Consider the following 18501-nt stretch of genomic DNA (forward strand, 5'->3'; position numbering starts at 1 on the left):
GGAGTGAGTATATTGGGACGCCTCATGGAACTGTGCTATCATCATATACACGATGGACTTCAGGGTACTCCTTGGCAACGCCTCTACACCCTCTACAAAACATGTGTTAACCAAGTTTAGGGCTTCTTAAGCAACCACTGAGGTTTATAAAGGAGTTATAGAGCAGGTTATTTCTGTTGGCTTCCATCAGACTCTACAACTCGTCTGGTTTTGCCGGACCTCTGAGATTGAATTGCTTGTGGACTAAACATATCTCCTGTATCTATCAGGGGAAGGAACGAGTGCGAGCGAAGGATTGAATGATTTGGAACGAGATGGGACTGATAGCAGGACGCAATGGGACTAAGAGGAAATGAAGCAGGCCTTATTGAGGGAGAAAGATAGAAAAAGAGAAGATCTTCACTGGCTTTTTCTTATCCTCCCTTCTTTCTTCTCGTCTGTTTCTGTTATCTGCAATCCTTTCCCCTCCTCATATCCCTCTTGGTTCCAAGCCTTTCACTTTTCCCCTCCTCCATCTGTGTGTTATGAGAAGCATTTGGGGAGAAAGTACGTGGGATTTTCCCACAGCTCGACAGGACCAGACCCAACCCCCACCACCCACCCACACATTCACACACACACATTTTCTGTTTCTCCCTCCACTCCCTCTGCCTCATGTCAGAGGGGAGTCTTGAGGAAAACCACCCATATTCCACCACTATATTGGATGTTTATTGGAATTGTATGCCACTTGTTCCACAGACAACAATTGTGAGGTGCTATGGCAACACAATAATCAGAGGGTTACAGGAGAAAATGTCCCTCCCTTTGATTTAAAACAGTGTATCTCCCGTTAAACATATAATTAGAAAACTCCTGGTAATGAAATACTTTGAAAGAGACCATAGTTTCCAGAGGCAAACAAAGTTGACTTTAAACCATATAAGGAATGTTTTTATGGATTTCACAAGGTCATAAATCTTACTCAGCTCCAGAAGGACCATGGTAAGTTATATCTAGCCATGTTTGCCCCCTTTCGCTCCCAGTCATGGTTCCAGCAGTCAAGGGCTGGTTTGTGCACTGTCAGAACTAGTTTGGAAGATGTGGTGTCCAATCACGTCCAAAATCAAAAGTGTAAATATTCCTTCCAAATGGCCAAACTGAAAATGTTGAGTAATGCCAGCTGCCACAAGGGTTTCCACCCTAGAGTACCACAACTTTAAACCACACTTTAAGAAATGAATATCTGAATTAATGCATGTTTCCATCTACAGCTACTAGAAATTTTTAGGAGTTGGTTCCTCAAGATTAACAACTGGTGGCTCAAATTCCCTTTAGGTCACGTGCCTCTTAAGTTGAAAGTTACATGTTAAGTCTGTTTTCATTGCACTTTGTTTTGTTGTCTTTTACTTGACCTACATTTCCACCTCAGCTAAGCAAACCTGTTTTCAGTATTTCAAGTTTTCTTTTTATATTTACTGCTTTTCCACTCAGCTATTTTCATTGGGAAATCCAGAATGTGCTCCATCCTACCCTCACTTGTGAACAAGACCCCAAGATACTTGCAAACAACTTGAATGAGGTGGTATTTTTTATACTGTTACGATATACATCTACAACTGTATAATACCTTACCACATCCTACACTACAGCTACTATGACAAATATATATAGATACTTCTCCATGGCTTCCTTGAACTCCAGCTAGAGGTCTTTTGGATGCAGGTGCAGACAATCTGCCACCCTGAATTTAAACATGTCCAACCCTTTCTATTGACTCTCCAGGAAGTGTGCAAACTACTCTGAGGTCCTGCATTACCTCAAGCACAGACTCCCGATCGGACGTCTTTGTTGCCTGATTACAGAGTTTCTCTTTACCCAGAAAATGAAAAAAAGACCAAATAATATAAGTGATTTTATCTCATAAAACTGGGTTGAGATAAATACACACACACATACTACACAAAATACAAACATACACTGATGCTCTACTGAACAGTGATGTTTTGTGTGCGCGCTGACTGTGACATTGCGTTTTCATCCATGTATGTGCTGACACCATGCTCTCGGTGCAGCAGGTTTCATGTGCGTGTTGATACTAGTTAGCGCAGGTGTACATGAGGGAGGAATTTACCTCGGCTGCCTGCGTCTCCTGGTGCAACAATGTCAGCCCTGTCAGGTCTTCCAGGAAAGAGTGGGAAGAATTAAAAACCTGGGACAGGAAGTTAAAACCTTCCCTCTCATAGTGATCCAGGACCTAGATGAAAAGAAAACAACAATAGGTTATTTAACATGAAATGTAATGTATTTTTGCAAAGGCTATCAACAAAAAACATTCTGACTCCTACATATATGCTGCTTTCTTAATTACTATTTTAGATTAATATCTATATAACTATCTTTATTTTTACCACCATACTTTAAAACTTGAACTGTTAAACAACAGTAGTCCATTACTATTGTGGGTCTTTCTTATGTGTTGCTGTATCAACAACCTGTAAATTTCGTACATTTGCACAACAATAAGTTTGAATATTAAAAGCATGATGCCTGAAATATAGATATAATTTCCCTAAAGAAATTTTCACTAATCTGGTACAGGAAATGCAAAAATGGTGGCCAGAGAGATGATGCACCTTTGTAATTTGTTCTGGTGTAGAAAGTACAAACTGAAAACCGGGTCAAAAGAATAAAATGTTTCATCTCAGAATGGCAATTTTATCTCAATAGCAGATAATAATAATTATAATAATAATAACAACAATAATCTAACAGACTCCAATAAAAAGGCTCTTTCGTCGCTCTGGGGCTCGGCAGCAACGCACCTCAACACCCCTGTGATCATGATGCAGGTTTACTTTGATCTGCTACCATTTCAAAATTCACACACCTTCTTTCCAAAACACACCGACACGCACACACATCCTCTGCCCTCTTGACTACCTTCCTAAGCTTGGCCGAGCCCATCATGGACGCCCACAGAAACTCCTCTGCAGGTGTAGGGTTACCTCTGCCTGAGACATCAACACACACACTGTGTGCACTACTGCTCGCGCGTGTGTTCGCAGACTGACCTGGCGTCTAGTCCCGGAGCCAGACACACCGCACACAATACACACTGACGTGTCCCTTGTTCATCTTTTCAACCTTTCTTTTCTTTCCTCACTTTTATTTCTTTGATTCTACGGGATCTGTTACATGAGACGCCAACAGCCAGAGCCGACTTTGTTAGGAATATAGCTGCTCATGGCACAGAAACCTGATAACTGTGATGATCTTGTGATAACATTAATAAAGTCAGTCCAAGCAATGCACACAGACACACAATAACCCACACAAAACACACTTAAACCATTCAGCCATGTCCATTTCAATACAACACCATGAGGAACATGTAAAACTATGGACAATTTACCAACAACAAAAGTAAAAAAAAACATTTGTTTGATGATACTTTTACTTCCTTGTAGAATTTACACTGAATTTTCTCTAAATAGTTTACACCGTAGGAGAGAAGCATCTAATAGCTGGTTCATTCAAACTTTGCTCTGATGTTAGCTGATGAACTTCGCAGTGTTTAGGAAGTGCTAATGGCTTTCAGCAGTGATCACATGCTGGTGACAGACAGCAACTTTATCAGAATTAAAAAACAACGAGCATATTATTATTTTTCTCTATAAAGAAAATTAAATTAAAATAATAAAGCTGTCAAGCAAATCATCTTGAAGTGTGTTTAACGTGTGTTTAGTCTCTTTTCCGGCAGATTAATTACACTCCAGATATTAAGTTATTTACGATCGTTGCAGAAGGGCAAACACCTGCTTCAAGTGAGAACAACTGACAAAGCCAAAAACTGTGCGTGCCATGACAGGCAGAGATTTGTCATCAGCTCTTGCAATAGGTGCACTCGCTGTTTTCACAAAACCCACCTGGGATGAGATTTATAGGAAGCAAAATAAAATAAACACAAAGAGCAAATAACGTCTCATGTTGAAATAGGCTTTCAATATTCACAAATTAAAATACTTTAATGGAAAACTATTTTGATTCTTTTGATTGGAGGACCCAAAAAAGACTAAAGGAATATAAATAAGAGAATGGAAAGACAAATGGGGAGTCACTGCCATGTCACTGTCATGCTGGTTAACGATGCCAGTCAATTTAAATAATCATTTTAAGCACAGCTGAAGTGTGGAGAATCTAACAATATTATCTTTATTATGATATCAATACTTTCCTCTGCCAAGGAGTTTGTGTTTTCATCTGGATCTAGTGGATTTAAATGTGGTTCCATAGGGGAACTGCTGGGCCTTGGGGTAGGTACTGTATGTGCTCTATGAATGCCATTTTAAATACCATGATTATCGTTGATACCAGTTTAGTGCAGCAGCCTTGATACAGAGTTGCAACATCTGGATTTTAAACATCTGTAGCTTCCTTCCTAAAGAAGCCACATAAATGTCTGCCCTCTCACTTGATTTCACAGTGGCAATGTTTTCTTTTTGAAGTAGTTTGTGGATTCATACTGAAGATATTAGCTGACAGTGTCCCTCACCACAGGCTGTGGTTGAGTGTAGCATAGTTTCAACATATTAAACATACATGGGGTGGTCCTGGTGGCTAACAGGGGCTTTAACTTCAGCTATAAACATACAAACAATAGTAATAGATGTAGTGCTACTGCTGGTGGTCTCAAGGTTGGACTTCAAGTGAAAGTTTCTTGATTCTTACACAACTATAAATAAAATGCTTAAAAAGGTAAACGTTTGTGGTTTTGCCATGATGTTAAGTTTATTGTGCGCTGCATAGGGTGAGTAAACAGTTCCTGGTGACTCAGTGGCTTTGACTTCCTCTATTAATATGTGCGGTCGTCGCACCAGGTTAGACACTTGCCTTTAACAACACACAGTCTTTTGGAATTTCAGAGAAACAGCTCACTAAACAGGAAGGAGAACTCATAAGAATATGTCATTTACAGGCTGTGGTTTCTGTGCACACATACACTACACGTCAAAACTAACCTAAAGAAAAGAAAAATAAATTGGTTTTAAAATGGGAAATTAACTGCTGGTTTCAAAGTCAAAGGCATTACTGATAAGGATTATTCCCACAGTCCGAGGTGAGCTCTTTAGAAAGGCTTGACCTAAATAACAATCTATAACCCAAAAAATGTTTAGAACAGAGAGAACAGTAGCAAAAGCTCCCATTTGATAAACTACAAGCATTTTGTTCTTAATCTTTTCTGATCACAAGACCGTATATTATTTCAACTTAATCTCCTGTGTCTCAGTGTAATGATACAAATCCTGAAACAATCACATATTATTATAGGTTCCCTTGAAAGGTGATAAATGATGTGTACGTCCACAAAATACAGTAAAAGGTTACCTGTACTCTTGAATCTGATTTGAATCTTTTGCTTTGTTCAAATGTTTTAACATAACAACCATGTAAGCAGCATCAGTGACCGGTTCAGTGTCTTCACACAACATATATAATCATATTCTTACTATAAATAGTGGTACCATATTTGTAGTGTTACAAGTAGTTGTAGTAAAAGGTGTCTGGCATGGTTTTATACGAAGCCACGTCAGCTGTGATTTACTCTCTGGCGTGTAGCCCCAGAAAGAGTTAGGAAACACGCACACACTCACACTCACACACACACACACACACACACACACACACACACACACACACACACACACACACACACACACACACACACGCAGAGTGAAAAGCCCCAACTCTACAGGAACTGTTCCAGCCCAGACAGGGGCTGAATTGTTTTGTTTCCATAGTGACCTGGCAGCACACAGCTGACTGCAGCAGGAGTACACACAGACAGACACACACACACGCACGTGCGTGCTCACACGCAGGCACACAAACACACACACACAAACAAGACAAAGACGGGCACTCACACATTACAGTGGATGGACTGATAGATGGACAGAGGGACATACAAAGGGAGGAGAAGAGATATGTAGGAGGGAGAACAGGAAGGGAGACAGTAAGACAGAGCTGAGAGCTGAGGGATGGAGGGAAAGAGGGAGAAGTGAAATAGGAGACGGCTCATAGAAAAGAAGAAAATAGAGGGACAGATAAGCAAATGCAAAACAGAGTGAAGGGGAAAAAGATGTGTGGGCGTAATTAATTGAATCAAAACACATTCACCGATTTCACCATATAACCTTTATCCCTGCCTCAGCTAAGGATCGTCTTTCCTGAATCATGTTGTTCATTGTTCTTGACTACACAGGCTTCACCCTGTCCCTATCAAACCATATGAACCCTCTGGGCAGAGCGAATAATCTCATCAGTCACACGGGCAGAAACATGACACCTTAAGATGGGCTGGAACGTCAAACTTTTTCCTTCACAAGCAGCGTAGGTGGAGAAAACTTCAAACTTTAAGAGGACAAGTCGGCCAGCTCCCTCCCCCCATCTGCCTCTTGGTTTCTTGCTCTGTGTTCACATGAAAGTGATAGATCTGGGGCTTTATGACCTCTTTATAGACACAAAGACTGCATTGAGAGCAGGGCAGAAAGAGAGAGTGAACCAGCCCTGTACTCATCACAACACCCTTTCTTCATCCCTGAACTTCCACTCTTTACACCCCCACAGTATCTGCCTTTTTTCAACTTTCTCCCTTTCTAAGTTGTGGTTTTATCTCCCTCCACCCTGCTCATATATGTTTGTAGACCAACCATTCACAATGCTGGACACCGCTAACCGCACGGCCACCTGGGGTTCTGATTGGCCATTTGTGCTGTGTATATCAATGACAATGTGGTAAAATGAAAAAAGGCCACTTCTCTCACCCCACTTGGCTAATTATTGAAACATCGAACCTTCAAAAACCAATCTTTATGTACATGTGCACGCACACACGCACGCACGCACGCACGCACGCACACACACACACACACACACACACACACACACACACACACACACACACACACACACACACACACACACACACACACACACACACACACACACACACACACACACACACACACACACACACACACACTAAAGCAGTGGGGGCTAATTTCACTCATACGACAGTCCCTGACATCAATGAACAACTGCTGCTTGATTGTTACCATATGGTTTTTCCAACTTCTGTGTGTGTGCGTGTGTTTGTGTGTGTGTGTGTTCAGTATTCCTCAAGGAACAACATTTCAACACAGCTCCACTAACCTCACAATGTGGAAATGGGAATCTCCCCATTTCTGCTAAAGCTACAATTTGTGTTTTTGTGTTTCAGAGTAACAGAATCTAATCAAATAAGGAAAAAATAACTATGCTAATATAGAAGTTTACCTTCCAAACACTGTCTTGTTGATAAAATGGATTTGAAAAAACACATAATATAAATGATTGTGTTACTATTCATGCCACTTACAGTGGGTGAACAGGCGGTGCATTTGTCGAAGGCCAGGCTGGCAGGCAGGACGTTATCAAACCTCGCAAGAAAACCTCGGATCTGTGGAGGAGAAATGAACACGTCAAATCGAATGACGTGAGACAGAGGAGCAGAAAAACTGCTCAACAATTACACATGTCAAAACCACAATCATGTTATTTAAAAACACAGAACATTTAATATCACATGAAGATAAAAAAGTCTTGCCAATAATCTGAAGAGTTCTAATTTGTGAGGGAAAGCATTTTTGGCACAAAAACAAAACAAAATTTAAATATGATTCAAGGGAATGGTACTAAACATCCAGTCACATATTTAAAAATCAGGGAGCAGTTTTGAGTTTCTCTGTATTTCACATTTTAAAATCATGCAGAGTGCGCCCTCTAGTGCCAGAGAGAGAGAGAGATGCAAACTTTGTTCTGTGATACATTATCATCACATCTCTCACTACTGAAAGCCTTCACTCCTATTTAAGGCTTCAGCAATTATGGCTAATTACTTAAATTATGGACCAAAGAGCCCATTCAACACACACACACAAACCTATTTTGCAACACGTGATGAAACACCACTCATCATCACCAGTATATTCCACTTTATTTCCCTCCTCTCAAATCCCCACATCCTCCGGTTTAATAAAAGCTTCTCCCATTATGTTTTCTGGTGATGCACGCCGACCAGAAGATGAAGTTATTTCCCTGGCTATAATTATCTGGTGGTGGAACCGACAAAAGTGTAAATCATTTGTGACCAGTCACCACACACAGCACAACGGGAAGGGTAATTAAAAGCTTTCAGGTCTTGTGTTGGGATATTTTGGTGCAAACTACTCAACATTTCTTTCACCCATGTGTAAATTATTTAATTATTCTGTTGGGTTACATTATAAATCTCAAACAGTGTAATTGGTAATGCATCATCTTGCAAAACATGTTAATTTACAACACCTGCATAACAGCTTGTTTCATAATGCTCTTTTTTTCATTTTTTTGTTCTCATCTTAAACATTTTCTCTGTGTGATGACCAGTTCAAATAAAATTCTAGGACAAACAGAGGAAAGAAAGAGGCATGGAATTGAGAGACCATACGGATATAAAATGCATATGATAAGTAAACTGCAACAGCAAACGTGTCGAGTTAATAAATGAAAAAATGAAGGGGTGAGTGAATGAGTGACTCAGAGCAGTGGGAGAGCGTGAGCAAGTGAGATGAACCTGAATGGACGAGTGGCCCCACATAGAAACTGCACCTTCTTCATGGAGAGACTCTTTTGAGTAGTAAAAGGCTCCAGGTATGTGAAAAAAAACATATTGTGTCTCCAGCTCCTTTGCTTGTCTCACTGTAATTTCTCTGACAAATCAGACGTAGTTCTCCTTTTTTACACGTTATCATTAATACAAGGAAATTAAAGACTGTGCTGCTTTTATTATCATCGCTGGATGTTGTAGATAAGATCATGTAAATAATGGGGTGGCACTGGGATGTAGTGGGCAGCACTGTCGCCTCACAGTAAGAGGTTCCTGGTTTGGCTCCTGGTTTTTGGTCCTGGTTTGCATGTTCTCCCCGTGTATGTGTGGGTTTTCTCTGGGTACTCCGGCTTCCTCCCACAGTCCAAAAACCTACAGGCTGGGGTAAGGATAATTGGAGACTCTGCATCTGAGTGTGAATGGTTGTTTTTCTCTGTATATGTTCGCCCTGGGATGCGATGACGACCTATTAAGAGTTTAACCCCAAGGCCCCAGTGACCCTCAAAGAATAAGTGGTATATCTGAAAAATTGCAAATAATGTTCAGAGCAAAATAAAAGTCACCTCCCAGATCCGCAAATTTGTGTTTTTCAATACAAAATAACAAAAATGATGACTGAATTTATTTATTTCTTTTCACGTGCCAAAACAAAAGTTTACCTCAACTTATATGTACAGTTCAATGAAATAAAACGTGTGGCAGTTTTTATAAATCACCACAAGTTGTCACTGTGGCACCACAGAAAACACAGGCTGCAGCTTCAACCCACTGAGCTGCAGTGAGATGTGTCAGAATGGTTGTTGGCAGAATGTACAAAAACGATCGACACACATATTCACCAGCTCATGCATATTATTTACTCTGCATTTCTCTCTAGTCATCATTCTCTCATCCCCTTGCCTTCGCACACGATATCTATTTGCATGTCATTGTTCTCTGAAATATTTTGGCCGAAATACGATAATGAGCAGAGGTGTTGAGCAAATGGCAAGGAATGCAGATTCCCAGGGTGATGAATACTGATGATGCAAATGAAGGTGGTGAGATAAGAACATGAAAGCGATCAGTAAGCATGAGGGCACAGTTTGGTTGGATGTGGTCTTCCTTTATTCTCTGACCATCCCAGTGCAGAGAATGTGATCATTATTTCAGTTTTCATGTGTTTTCGGTCCTTTTTGGCAACCATGGGAACATAGGAGGCACATCTCTGACCTTATACCAAATATTTACACATATTTTATTAGACTGTTAAATAATAACCTCTAATGAATCAGTGGGAAAGCCTCTGACACAGTTTATAAATTAAATTAAATAAGTACAAAGTCATCTTGAAAAATGGACATAAACACAGTAGCCACACAAGGACACAGAGAAACATGCAAACAAGTACACTCTCCTGTGAATAGTACTGCAACCATTTCACTGATGTTTATATATTGAGCCATGGATTTTCCTCACTATAGAGCTGAATAAACCACAACAAACAGCTAATTCTGGTTTAATCTTTCAGGTGGAATTATTCATCTTCTCCACAACAAAAGTACTTCAAATCGACTTCAAAATTGTTGTAGGAAGCCAGAGGGTTTATCCTTGGCTCGTCTCTTTTTTGTAGAGTAAACGTATTTATTTTTTTGAACAGAAAAAGTATGTTAACCCTTTCGAGTTACCTGGTAAGAGACAAACACAATGTGCTTAATCTTATAACGTACAAACAATTGTATTATTTACTGTCTCTATCAAAAATAAGCCTTTAATATTTACTGTTTGATAGGAATAAAATCAAACGCACGTAAAATAAGTCTTAACCTTGAAATTTAATTATTTACATTATGAGCATTTGCTATTATACAATTTGCCATATTGTGACTATGAACAGATTTAAGCCTCTACGTCATGAGTAGTATCTGGACCTAAACACTAACACGTACAAGTAAGAGCTCTTTGTTCTCCCTTGAGAAAACTGCTGTTATTTCTATAGCAACCACCAGTAGGAAGTTTATGCAAAGAAAAAAAGCCTTTTTATCCAGAGATCCTGCTGCTGTACTGTCGTTAAGAAGATATCTTGTTATGTCGCCTTTGCTTATTTATACTGAGCCCAAATGGTTTGAGATTTTAGAAATCATGGCATCAAAGGAGTGACTTATAACAGCAAAGCTTTATGCAGGCTCATCCTGTTACACCCTACCACCTTTGAATAGGCTGTGTAAAAGGGGCTAATGAAAACAACTGTTTTAGCATTTTAGACTTATAATCATGGATAGATGTGGGGTAACAGCAACAGAGGTCAATAGTCAAACAGCAGTTACACAGTATTCTTAGTATAAAACATATGGATGTGTGCAAGTGAGTTTCATTGTTCGTGTGTGTCTGTCTGACCTGATGTGGCACTAGCCCCAGAGACGTGGGAGGTTCATTCATTCGGTCGTCACTGCTACTGGCCACTGCGTAGCCGCTGAAGGAGAAAGACAGACAATTTTTCTGTTTTCATATGAATTCCTTTTTGTACGTGAATGTAACCAGAACTTTTTTTTTTAGGCAAAAGACAGAACAAAACGCAGCAAATGTTTTGTAACAACAATAGCACTGTACAAAAAGAATATAAAGAAAACTAATCGGTATAGCTACCTCAATCTTGACAAATAAATGATTTGACTCGTTATGTTTATTAATAACTGTAATACCACATCTCACGCTTAACTAGTAATGTTTTTTGCAAAGTAAGAAATGTCTATCAAGCTGACACAGAATAAATCCCTGTGTGACAATTTCCTTAAGCCTGTGATTGATTAGAAAGTAAAAGTATAAAAGAAAGCCACAGTATGATCCTTAAAAAAGGATAAAGTAATGGATGACAGAAATAAAAACAGCTTTGAAAGTGAAAAACTAGGAGATCCGGTTGCAAAGGAAGGAGCTGCACAATGACAGAGGCACAGAAAGTACAGCACATAGAAACTATCCTGTTCTCTGTTGCTTTTTAAGCTTTTTATCCAGGATAGGCAGAAGAGCTCTGTGAGGGCTTATAATATCAAAACACTGAAAAAAAATGGCAGTTTTATCAGCCAGAGCAAGCCAACGCTTTAACACGACTTTCACCATAACAGGCAAACAAATTACATTTCCACAAAGACAAACACACGTACACACTTCATTGGCATAAAAATACTTCTAAAAGTCACATTGGGCTAATACAGGTTGTCAAGTGAGCATCGGAGTTAAGTGTGTTGACGTATTTACAGCTTTTGAAGGTGAATTGTAAGAGAAAGACTAGAAATAACGACAAAGACCCTACAGTACACTTAAGTAAAATGTATGTAATTGGGTGAAAACCATATTGGGAGAAATACAGCCTGCGGTGCAGTAAGAACTCTGCTGTCTGCAGCATGAAGCTTACTGAAAGTTTAGAAGCCACAACCACATAGAAACAATTTTATCAAGTTTCACACCTGGACTGAGGAAACAGGGGTTCCTGAGGAAAGTACACCTCATCAACAAGAGAATCAAAGGCAAGATACACAAGTGGATTTGCTGCACAGGTAAACATCAGTGTCGGAATGTAGCTCCATGCAGCAACAGTAATAACCAGACTGAGAATCAACATAACTGACTGTTAATGTTTCAATTTTATCATAAAACTGAATATGTGCATCTGGTTTATATAAACTGTTGTTTCTTAGATTCGAGCAATTGTACAAAAAAGTATATCTTTCTCATATTTGAAACTACAGGCTTCAGTTTCCTTTCTTACCTTCCCTTCTCCATACTATGCATGTATAGTCAGACCGGTACCGCTAAGACTAGGATTCCTAGTTATAGGTCTAAGCTGCCTTACCCTTCACTATGCTGCAGAATGGACACCATCATCTCAACAGCCAGGGCTCCAGCAATCATGGCCAGACCTGGTCTACTGACTGTGCACTGCTGATCCAGAGTCCGATCCCTGGTCGACTGTTTGTGAGAGAAAAAAACAAACAAAATAAAAACAATGACAACATAAACTGCTGGTTAAACAAAAATAACTGTAACAGCTGATCAAAGACAAATGATGTGTAATCTTGTACCATTTTGGTTTAATCAACAAACAACACTCAGTGAAAAAACAGCAAAACAACAAACACTTGTATCATTGACATTATAAAATAAATTTCCATTTTAGAATTTAGAACATTTGGATTTACAGAGAAGCTGTGCCTCCAATTCAAATGTTAATATTTCTCTAATGCGTGACAGCGGGCTGGAGCCACATGACATTTACAGAACAAGTCAGAGCTGTATAGTTTACAGCGATGGACTTCAATAGCTGTTGAACAGCTTTCATAAATTACTCATATGAGAAGGTCAGGAGGAAGAAAAAGAACAAAAAGAGTAAGAAAAGAGTGTGAAGATACGAAAAACATACACAGGGAGAATGTGGATGGCAAGAAAATGTGATTCTCACAAGTGTAATGTTTTTGTCAGGCATCACCACTTAACCATCAACAATATATAATCACCTTATGACAGCAGGACAAGTTTTTAATAAAACAGACATATGTTTACCTTGTACAACACCAACCTACACTTTGGCTTTGTTCTAAAAATCTTTGTCTCTTGAACTTGATGGATGATCATTGCTCAACTATGTTCAACTAGATACTGACTGTCTGTGTGGTGCTGTGCAAGTGGGTGAGTCAAATCAGTTTCTGAAAACTAAAACAATAAACTAAAACAGCCTAAAAGGCAGCAAGTAGGTATTTGATCAATCCATATAAAAAGAAGCCAAATATATGTTTCACAAGTTTTTTCGAGGACATTAAGTAATTGAATAAGCTCAGTGTTTGCTTGACATCTGTGTGTTTTTCTCACATCTCCCGGTGCCACGACATCGTTGCAGAAGTAGCAGCCCAGCTTGTGTCCTGGGATGTTGGAGAACAGAGAGGCTGGGACGGAGGGCGCAGAGCCGGCTGGTGTGGAGGATGAAGAGGAGGCAGAAGAACAGGAAGGGGAAGAGTCGGCGCCTGCAGAAACATTCTGACTGACGGGGGGTTCCTTCAGCCCATGGCGCATCACCACAAATGTGTCGAAGCCTAAAGCAGCATTCATCACCAGCTGGAATAACATAAAAACAATAATGGTAAATCGGTTATTAAAGATATGTACAAACAGTGGCAATACAAGTTCTCAAATAGCTTCGGCCTGAATAAAGATGTTTTCCATTTGTCCAAAGCACACACGGCACATTTCAACCAAATCAAATTACCTAAATGGCTTCTTCACCACAAACAATAAGGGAGCACTGTGTTGAATCATTTTGAGGAAGCGGTGACAAAAAGCCTTAATAGGCTCTTTAGAATGTTGAAAACATCTCGACCCTCAGGGAAGCAAAGGAAATAAATCTTAGAGCCAATTTGTGTCTGAAACAGCCCCGCGGCACAAATGTTTGTCGGAGCAGGCCATGAAGGAAACCTAATCAGCAGCCCGGAAAACACTTAGCAGCATGTAGTGATGCAAGAGCTACATCAGTGACACTACTGGCGGTATTACAAGTTCCTGACACAATGTTTGATAACTCCGGACATTGTCTGGCAACTAACACAATTCCAAGAGACACAAAGACATTTTCAATTTCCTGGAAGATGGCTTCAAAATTTAAAGTCCCAGTTTGAAGTAAAAAAAGAATTAGCAGATAAAGAAGCACACATTTCTCCCAGAAGTTGGCAGAGACCATAAACATCTGAACTTACAGTATATTTGTCTCGTGGCCAGGAACAAGACTACAGCTTAATACTGCTATTGCTGATGGATTTGTCAAGAGCTGATCAAGAGTCAAGCTCTACATATTTGGCTGTAATTATATACACACAAGAGTGGTGACCCTGTAACATACATTAACAGTGAATATTTTATTCACACAACTGTTTGTGCGTTTGTCACAAGACGCAGCCACTTCCACATCTCATCATGTGATTGTATTGGAAAAATTAACTAAGTATGGTTGAAACCTATGTTGTAGTTGAAAAGTAGGTTTTATGACCTATATCTACATACATATACAACATGTCCAAATACTTTATGACCTGAACTGTTTATTGGTCTGAACTGTTTATGACCTGAAAACTGTCAGACCCTTTTTATCACTTATTAACTATCCTAAGAACTGAATTTATGTCTGCATATTTCCAAAGGGAACATATGTAAATCAGTTGCCTTTGTTTAGGTTCCTCTCTCAACCTGCGCCTACAGAACTAGTCTGAACTGGTTCTGAGAGATAGCCTTTGTCCTCCTATACAAGATCCTTGTATTTGACTGTCCTGCATCTTCACTCTGAGAACCTTGTGACTCTCTGTGTTGATCCTTTCTGAAGAAAGCCCCTATTAAATACATGTAGACAAATATGGTGGTCCAGCCTCTTGTATTTCCAGATTTCCATGACATGATTCATTGTTTATGAAGAGAATATCACAAGTGCAGCTTTAATTACTCCCACATATAACCCCAATCCCACCAGTGATCCCACTGTTGTGTTAACTGTACACACTGTACAACAGCCCCTCCTACCTTCCTCTTGCTGCCAGCGATCACTGTCGGCAGCCAGCGGCTCTCCCTCGTGTCCATCAGTAAGAAAACCACATCGTGTTCGGAGATGAGTTTCTCCAGCTGCTCGACATCCTTCTGGGCCTGGGCCTGAGTGGCCGGAGAGAAATTCACTGGGTGACCGGGCATGGGTATGCTCATATTGTAGCCCTCTGAAATCTGAGAGGAGGGAAAATAGTATAGAGAAAGAAAGGAAGGAACAAAAGACACAGCTCATAAATTAAGCTGACAAGTATGGGTAAATTGCTTTTTGAGGCTGAATACACAGTATCTTAGCATTAAACATTAAACCGTCATTACTCAATTTTAACAGTCAGTGTTATTTGAACTGAGTTTAAATAGTAGTACCAATTCTCATGATCCAAATTATATATTTATTGGGAATGTTTCTCTTTTTGATACAGCCGCCTTGTCTCCTGTAGGTGGCACCGGAGCCAAAAAGCTTTTATGTTATCTTATTGTCCATATCTGTATTAATGTGACTATCACTGTGGCTGCAGTGGGTGCAGAGCTCCCAAATGTCAAGAGTAATTCCTCAGTCAAGAGACGGATGGAAAATGGCAGAGTTGAGGTGTGAGATCTTAATAAGAAGAAATGACACTTTTGCTGCATCAGTGGATATTTAGCCATCGCTGTCCACATTTCAAGAGTGGGAGTTGAATTTGCATCACACTGTGACGTAAGTGTTGCTAAGCTTTCACAGGATGAATTCAGGCCACAGAGATGATCACATTCCACAGTAAACATCCTCAACCGTCATCTTGAGAATGCCAATAACAGAATAATTCGGATTGTGGAAAAATCCTTCCACGAAAGATGAGCAGAAGATAGGCGAGTTGCTGCCTACACAACACAAACTTTCCTGTAAATGTCACTCCACACTATTTGTCCACAGACAAAATACAAAATCTGCTGCTGACCTTTTCGACAGTTCACCTGGTTCTGAGTATCACAATTCAATTCATTTAAATCTGTGCTTTCAGCTCAGTGTTTAAATCTGTCTTTGCTTCACACTGGCACCTGATGCCCCCTGTGTTCGTAGAAAGAGAAGCATGAGGTAGAGGGAAGCCGACACACACAGATAAAAATAGAAAGGGAGGTATGGTTGCAGGTGGTATAGACACAAACAAAGTGTCCAGACACATCATGTCAGCACAGGCACATCCATCAAGTTTAATGCCTCACTCCTGCCTTTTATTCCCTAGAGAGTGGAGAGAGAGGTTTGGATGGCAAGTGGATGACATGACAATTGTGTCTCTGGGTGTGTGTGTGTCTTTGTGTGTGTTATTGAGTGTAGGTGCGTTTTCTCAGAAGAGACATCTCAGGTCTTCTCGTCTCTGACACTATAATCCTGACGCATTGAAAAGTATTTCAGGTACAACTCATTACCAAGTTGGAATAACTTGAAGTAGATTCAACCTTACCACACTGAAGTAAAAACACAACAAAACAACAACACTACATCTCACCTCTGCAGTCAGACAGTGAGTGACTCAGACTGTGAGATGTAACACATGAGGACACGGGCAAATTGGGGAGGAGAGACGGTTCTTAGTCAAACTCAAGCTGAGTCGAAGCCCAGCGGATGTGAACATTTCATTACACAGACTGTGCTCTACATTTTCCTGACAGGGGACTGCCCACATGCATTAAAATGGATCCTGCCATACAAAATAAAATATCACAGTTTTAAAGGAATCATATTCAGAAAATTGCCATTAGTTTGCAAGATTATGCTAAATCTATTGAATATTAACTTTTTTTACCACTGATAATCGTGACCTCACATGACACTAAAATGAAGAGATGGGTAACCTCTCTCACACCAAAACAGAGCCCTGATGACTCTTGGTAAGGACAGAGGGTTTTGCACCTTGTTAAGCCCTATGAGACAAATTGTGATTTGCGAAAATACAAATGAAACTTGATTGATTTGATTGTTGTGAGTGTTTGCCTGCATTCTGATTCAGTAATATAGCAAAATAGAGAAACCCTGTCATTAATTGACAAAGAAATTAAACCATGAGTATTAACATGCAAGTCATTTTTCTGTATGGTTTGTCCATCGCATCTCAGACACAATTACTCAAAAAGGAATATGATTACAAGTCTAGCATAAACAAATGTTATGACTTCATTTGCAGCTGAACCACTGTTGTCTGTAAAATGCCACAGGAAACTAAGACGTACAGGTGGAGATAAAAATATTATTTTCAAAATTTTTAGCATTTCATTTGACTTTAAGAACTCACCACCCCTGGAAAGATTTTGGTGAGTCGGTCGACAGCGGCCATGGCTTTGGACTTCCCTCCTCCGAGACAGTCCTCAAACTCGTAGAGCGGCTGCCGAACTGGATTAGAGTACGAGATATTTGCGTTGTCTACAAACGTGATGTGTCTCACTCCCCATCCCTGGAGAACAAAGGAGAAACACATTCATATTTCTAAAAAAAGATTGTTTTGAAATAACTATTTGTTGAACTGAACCTTCTCTAACGCAGCATTTGCGAGCAGATTTCAGTGCGAATGAAAGGCTTGCGTTTATTTTCAAAATGAAGCCAATTTCTGCAATTTCTCTTTCAGTTTGAAATAAGGGATGCATCAATGTGTCTTTCTAGCTGCTTATTACAACGTCTAACTGAACTATGAATTACAGTACAGAACGTCTAAATTGCACTCACACCAGGAAATTACAGGTTAAAAAAAAAGCATAGATGTGCATACAAAAGAAATTATAGAAATTCAGGCAGAAATGTGCGAACAGCTCTCAAATGGAGTCATTATGTAATAGTTATTTTAAAAGCACATTTATTTTAAATGTTCTTTTTACGTAGCTAAAATAAAACATTATATTCTAAGACCAAAAACATAATAGATTTTTCTCAATGTTTTAAGATGCTGCAAAGCTGAAAGTCTAGATTAGTTGGCCATTTGGCTCTGGTTCTGATGCCCAGGTTCAGACATAAACAGTGAACACATTGAATTAGAGAACAAATAACATTTTTTCATTAGTAAATTAGTAGTAGTAGTATGGTATTTTATAAAAAGACGTTGACCATTTACAGTATACAGCGAGTGTCATGGTACACTTGTTCAGCCTGTGGAAATCATGCAGGGCCTGTGGGTGGCCAAGGAGGAGATACGATTTGTTTATTGTAGTTTGACTGCAGGTCAGTTTGGGTGGAGGGCATCTGTCCCTTCAGTCTTGAGACAGTGAAGCTTCTCCATCCCCAGAGCAAGTTACAGAGATCAGTAAAGTTAAAC

The 18501-nt window shown here is 39.7% G+C and overlaps 1 protein-coding gene across 1 annotated transcript in view; it reads right to left on the minus strand.

Moving 5' to 3' along the window:
* The window catches only part of atg7 (ATG7 autophagy related 7 homolog (S. cerevisiae)), a 53422-nt gene that overhangs the window by 25273 nt on the left and 9648 nt on the right, over nt 1–18501 (minus strand). Inside the window, exons 12-18 of the mRNA XM_061069340.1 lie at nt 17491–17649; nt 15203–15397; nt 13511–13753; nt 12498–12613; nt 11045–11120; nt 7400–7480; nt 2114–2236 (exon numbers count right to left, since the gene is read on the minus strand). Coding sequence (XP_060925323.1) covers nt 2114–2236; nt 7400–7480; nt 11045–11120; nt 12498–12613; nt 13511–13753; nt 15203–15397; nt 17491–17649 — 993 coding nt within the window. The remainder of the gene's footprint in view (nt 1–2113; nt 2237–7399; nt 7481–11044; nt 11121–12497; nt 12614–13510; nt 13754–15202; nt 15398–17490; nt 17650–18501) is intronic.

Source organism: Limanda limanda, chromosome 4 (assembly GCF_963576545.1).
Source record: "Limanda limanda chromosome 4, fLimLim1.1, whole genome shotgun sequence".
NCBI classification, from domain to species: domain Eukaryota; kingdom Metazoa; phylum Chordata; class Actinopteri; order Pleuronectiformes; family Pleuronectidae; genus Limanda; species Limanda limanda.